This window comes from Macrobrachium nipponense, chromosome 49 (genome assembly GCF_015104395.2).
Source record: "Macrobrachium nipponense isolate FS-2020 chromosome 49, ASM1510439v2, whole genome shotgun sequence".
Lineage (NCBI taxonomy): Eukaryota > Metazoa > Arthropoda > Malacostraca > Decapoda > Palaemonidae > Macrobrachium > Macrobrachium nipponense.
Window position 1 is genome coordinate 12401305 of NC_087224.1, and position 6000 is coordinate 12407304.

Here is a 6000-nt window from a genome sequence, read left to right on the forward strand (position 1 = left end):
ACCGCTTGATGGGACACTCAGTGGTGTTGATGTGCGACAACACCACGGTAGTGGCTTACGTCAACAAACAGGGGGGCCTAGTGTCTCTCCCGTTGTACCAGTTGACACGGCAGGTGCTCGAGTGGGCCGAAGCTCACTCAATAGAGCTGTCAGCACGCTACATTCCAGGGAAGAGGAATGTAGTAGCAGACAAGCTCAGCCGTCGGGATCAGGTGATAGGGACCGAATGGTCCCTACACCAGGACGTGGCAGAAAGGCTCTTCGATCTGTGGGGGCGACCAGTCGTGGACCTGTTCGCCACCCGGCACAACAGAAAACTTCAGGTTTTCTTTTCAGCCGTGCCGGACCCATGGGCAGCTGCAGAGGACGCTCTTCAACATCCGTGGGACAACCTCTTTGCGTATGCCTTTCCCCCGTTCAGCCTGATTCGCAAGGTGATCAGCCGAGTGCTGATCACCCCGAATCTCAGGATGATCCTGGTGGCTCCCAAATGGCATCCGGACCTGCTGGCTCTTCTCGCAGGAGAACCGAGAGAGATTCCCCCTTGGCACAACCTTCTCGCCCAGCCGCACGTAGAACGGTACCACCGAACAGTCCAGTCCCTACAACTTCACGGCTGGCTGTTATCCACCATCTCTTGCGAACGAGAGGGTTTTCTCGCAGCGCAGCAACAGAGATGGCTGGAAACATCCGTCAGTCCTCTGCAGCTGTGTACCAGGGGAAGTGGGCCGTCTTCTGTGGTTGGTGTTGTAGACGGGGTCTATCTCCTCTCAGAGCCACTCTTCAGCAGGTTTCGTGTTTCTTCGCCGAGAGAAGCTCCTCTCAGTCCCCACACTGAAAGGATATAGAGCCGCACTGGCACTAGTCCTGAAACTGAGGGGATTGGACATCTCGAACTCGTTCGAGATCTCCTTGCTTATGAGGAGCTTCGAAAGGTCTTGCCCACCCAGGGAACTCAGGCCCCCTGAGTGGGACGTGACTCTCGTCCTTAGGAGTTTGACTCAAAGACCCATCGAGCCACTCCGAGAGTCGTCAGACAGGGATCTGACTCTCAAGACCCTCTTCTTGCTGGCCCTGGCATCGGCGAAGAGAGTAGGGGAACTTCATGGTCTTTCCTTCTATGTACGACACTCCAGGGGATGGGAATCGGTAACGCTCGATTTCGTCCCGGATTTCGTAGCGAAGACTCAGAAACCATCGGTCCCTGACGACAGGTTCGAGTCTTTCACGATCCCCTCCCTAATGGACTTCACCGATAATGATGCGGATGAGATGCTGCTTTGTCCTGTGAGGGTGCTACGGCGCTATCTGAAGAGATCTCGGCACCTCAGGCCTGAGTGTCGACGCCTCTTCGTTAGCACCGGGGTAACCAAGAAAGAAGTATCCAAGAACACTCTTTCTTTCTGGCTGCGTGAGGTGATCAGGAGGGCGTATGAGGCTGATGGTAGTGACGACATCCGTACGCCCCGTCCGAGAGCCCACGAAGTCAGGAGCATTGGTCCTTCCCTTGCGTTCCGCAAGAAATTCTCCATGGCGCAGGTCCTGAAGGCAGGGGTCTGGTCTAACCAGACTACCTTCACGTCCTTCTACCTTCGGGATATTGCCCACAGGTCCTTGGATACCTTTTCCTTGGGACCCGTGGTGGCTGCTCAACAAGTTGTGTAGCTAACCCAGACCCTCGCAGGCTGAACAGCATCGAGTCCTGGTGTGACTGTGCGGATGGATGTGTGAATGAGTGAGTGACTGGCTTCTCTTCCCATCTTTTTCTTCTCCTCCACCTGTGGGCAGAGGGTTACGGTCGTCACCACGCTGGATGAGGACGAGATGCAGGTGAGCTATATGACAGAGCCCCATCCGATCCCTTTCACTAGGGATAGGAGCATATATCCACCACTTCCTCTTACAAGGGGGGGAAGTGGATGCCAACAAGAGACAAACCCATAACTTTATATTGCCTCTTGCAACAGGAACTTGTTCTTGCTTGCTTGGTACGAAGAGATACACATGCCTCTCTCTCAGTACTTGGTCCAGAGGTCTGACCATTGATCCTGCGGTGCACACCCGGATCAATCGGACAGAGGCTTGGATCCCTCCCTCGCTCTTACAACCAGGGAGGCAGTCCAAGGTTGGGCAAACACCAGTCAGTTCACAAAAAGACTCAGATTCCTCCCACCAAGAAGTGAGTCTTCCTATTGTAAAAGGACCGAAAGGTTTGTATTCCGTGTCGGAACAAATGACAATTTGTCTAAAATTGCATTTTTCCTAACTATACAAACCTGGGGTCCTTTTACAATAGGAAGGTACTAGCGGCAGCTGGATAGGTCGTGAGCTTTCGAACAAGGGGTTCGGTAGTTAACTGCTTGTCCAACAGTGCGCGCGCCGCGCGTCTGGGAGGTGAAGAATCACTTTTGCTTTAGGCCCAAGCAAAAAACTGCAGAGTGAGGGGTGGCATGAGGTGGGGCTATGTGTAAAAGGACCCCAGGTTTGTATAGTTAGGAAAAATGCAATTTTAGACAAATTGTCATTTTTCCAGCAAATAATGGGTACATATGGTTCAGAGAGAAATCTGCGAATATGGGAGGCCCACTGTATTTGTTTTCCCTGAGGATGCTTACTTTAAGAGTTGTTATGAGCGGTGCTATTCAGAACATGGTCTCAGATTGTTTGTTTTATTTCAGATTCTTCTAAACGGAGGGAATTTCCATCGGATCCTAACTAGGATTGAGTATTGCACATAGAACATCTTGTGGAAATGGATGCTGAAGAATTGTCATCATTGCTGTTACTCAAAGAAGAGAAGGAGGATCTGGAGGAGGGTCCAACTGAAAACGTAGATGACAACTCTTCATTTGCAGACCCCTTCTTAGAAGTCAAGGCAGAACCGGAATTTTTTGACTATGGTGATTTTGATGTGAACTGTTCTTCCCAATCTACTATTAAGTGTGAAAAGTGCAGCTCTCCAAGCTGTGATGATGAGAGCAGAAAGGAAAAGACCTGTATTGGAGGAGAAAATAGATATTTTGGTAGAAGCAAGGCAGCAGGGAAGCAATTTACTTGTGCTGAATGCCAAAGGACGTTTTCAAAAATTAACAGGCTGAAATCCCACATGAGAACTCATACAGGAGAGAAACCATATACTTGCTCTGTATGTCAAAAAGGTTTTTCTGAATCAAGTCATCTCATATGTCACATGAGAACTCATACAGGAGAGAAACCATATACTTGCTCTGTATGTCAAAAAAGTTTTTCTGTTTCAAGTACTCTCAAATGTCACATGAGAACTCATACGGGAGAGAAACCATATACTTGCTCTGTATGTAAAACACGTTTTTCTGATTCAAGTGCTTTCAGATATCACATGAGAACTCATACGGGAGAGAAACCATATACTTGCTCTGTATGCCAAAGAAGTTTTTCTGTTCCAAGTAATCTCATAAAACACATGAGAACTCATACGGGAGAGAAACCATTTACTTGCTCTGCATGTCAAAGTATTTTTTCTCAACGAAGTCACCTCAAAAGACACATGAGAACTCATACTGGAGAGAAACCATATACTTGCTCTGTATGTCAAAAAAGTTTTTCTGAATCAAGTACTCTCAAATATCACATGAGAACTCATACAGGAGAGAAACCATATACTTGCTCTGTATGTCAAATAAGTTATTCTGATTCAAGAACTCTCAAATGTCACATGAGAACTCATACAGGAGAGAAACCATATACTTGCTCTGTATGTCAAAAAAGTTGTTCTTACTTGAGTAATCTCACAAGACACATGAAAACTCATGCATGAGAGAAAGCATTCATTTACCAAGCAATCTCTAAAGACACGAGAATTCATGCTAGACAGAAACTGTTTATTACTTGATCTCTGTCCAAGTCATTTTTTTTATTAAATGTTTTTATATAACTGCTGTAATTTGTATGTTGTTAAGAGAGAACTTGAGTAACATTTGTAAGTGAAATTTCGTTTAACGTAAGTATGGACAAGAAAATGCTCTCTTTCTTCATCGGGGGAAACTTTTACTTATGAGCTCAGATAAGTGGAGCAAGTTCAAAATGATTATATTTGTATTATGAGAAAATGGTTCTTTTTTTATATTTATAAGATTATTGTTTAATAACTACTGGTTCTTAGATACGACACTGAATCGCTTTAGTATTTTAATGTCTTGCTGGTATTCTGACGATTTCAAATGTTTTGAGGTAATTGATTGTTCAGTTGAGACCAATTCATTTGTCAGTGTTATCAATAAATGTGTTGAGGGAACACTGAGAAAGAAGAAGAGTTCTCACGTACTGTTGCTAATTGCAAAGACAATTATGTTTATTGACGTCTACAAATTTATTTTTGCTGACAGAACCCTGGTTTTGGTCTCATTATGAAGCTGAATAATTGTACTGTATTTCTTCACTTTTATGTGAAGTAGTTTTGTAAAATTGATGTAATTTAACTAGCATTTGTTCAGTGAGAAAGTATAATAGATTTTCTTTCCAGTGACTTACATGTTTATGCAATTTGTGTCTGGTAGTTTGCTCATAAACAGTAGGAAAATTATATAGTATTATTTTTCCTTAAGCAGGCATATTTGGTTTTCAAAGATATTAACATAAAATACAATAGTCTTCAAAAGGTTTTGGTTCTTCAGAGATGTCCTGATTATTTCATTTGGCATCATCCACTTTGGTAATGTTTACAAATGTTGTCCAGAAATTATTATAACTTGAAATTATGTTACTGACATTTTCTGTTACTGATATAGTTTATTCTATGACTTGGCTGCTGATTGTAAATTCTGTAGGTGTTTCAAAAGTACCAAAGACAATCTTGGACACTCATGGAATGAAGGTAAACCTGCGCTATCTTCGTAACTAAACAAATTGTTAGATTTCTTTTCAAGCTATGTTTCGCTAACATGGAAGAAAGTGCAGTTTTGTAAAACTCAAGCAAGTTCCTTTATGTAATTTTATCAGATGTGCTAAGGAGGTGATTCAGTTTTGCGGTGCAACCTAATTTTTGTAGAGAATGCATAAAATAGACAGTGAGTCCCAATTTTATGAAGATAGAATCTCCAGAAAGCCAAATAATCAGTCGTAGATCTTCTGTCTGAGCAGCTTGGAGAATAGAAATGCCTTAATGAACAGAAGGCATCACACTTTTAAGATGCTTAAATCACCATAATAGGAATGTGTTTTATATATTACTTTCTTTGTTTAACAAGTAACCTTTTATAGGTTACCTAATGGATTGAATTATCAGGGATTATTTCTCAATATTCTGTGAGTTACATTTTTATGAATTTGATCTAAATACAAACACCTTTTTATATGTTTATTAGACTCAGGAATTAGGTAATGATGTATTTACATTTGTGGGAATGTACTATGAATGTAAGTCCCTGACTCTTTGACCTGTTTAGTTTGCGTATGTAACATTTCCCTTCATAGGACATGCGAGAGTTTTGAGTACACTTTTTTATATTAAGGTTCATGAAGACGACTTAGAAAGGAGCCCAATATTACTCTACACATCTAAGATTCATGGTAAGTTGTGTTTCTGAAAATTGGAATATGCAAACATGTGTCAATTCTCACCGAGAACTGGCGCAGAATTTTTTTTTTTTTTTCATTTCTCAGAATGTCTGTAAACGTATTGTTATTTCCTGCCATTAAGAAGTACCAGAGGTGAAGCAAAAACGGCCTTAGTTCATGAGGGTCGAGTCATGAGATTCATTTGTCAAAAGTTCCTGTGGAATGGGTTTTAAAAGTGGCCCAGAAAATGTCATTAAGAGCCAAAAATAATAGATATCTCCCAGCCAAAAGCAGTTTTAAATAGTTCCTAAACCGACTTTTACTTTACACTTGACATTCAAGACTTAAGTAAAAAGTATGGTATATAAACTGCTTGGCCATGTTTTGTCATTCTTCAGTCCCAAATGAAAACTAAACTAAGCACATTCCGTTCATTTCTCTTTCTTCCACCTGACTTTCCACCTT

At 42.4% G+C, this 6000-nt stretch overlaps 1 protein-coding gene across 1 annotated transcript in view; it reads left to right on the forward strand.

Annotated features, from left to right (window-relative positions):
• LOC135205333 (gastrula zinc finger protein XlCGF52.1-like) overlaps positions 1 to 4559 on the forward strand; it is a 43386-nt gene extending 38827 nt beyond the window's left edge. The window contains exon 2 of the mRNA XM_064235783.1: positions 2679 to 4559. Coding sequence (XP_064091853.1) covers positions 2753 to 3796 — 1044 coding nt within the window. The 5' untranslated portion in view covers positions 2679 to 2752 and the 3' untranslated portion in view covers positions 3797 to 4559. The remainder of the gene's footprint in view (positions 1 to 2678) is intronic.
• The last annotated feature ends 1441 nt before the right edge of the window (positions 4560 to 6000 follow it).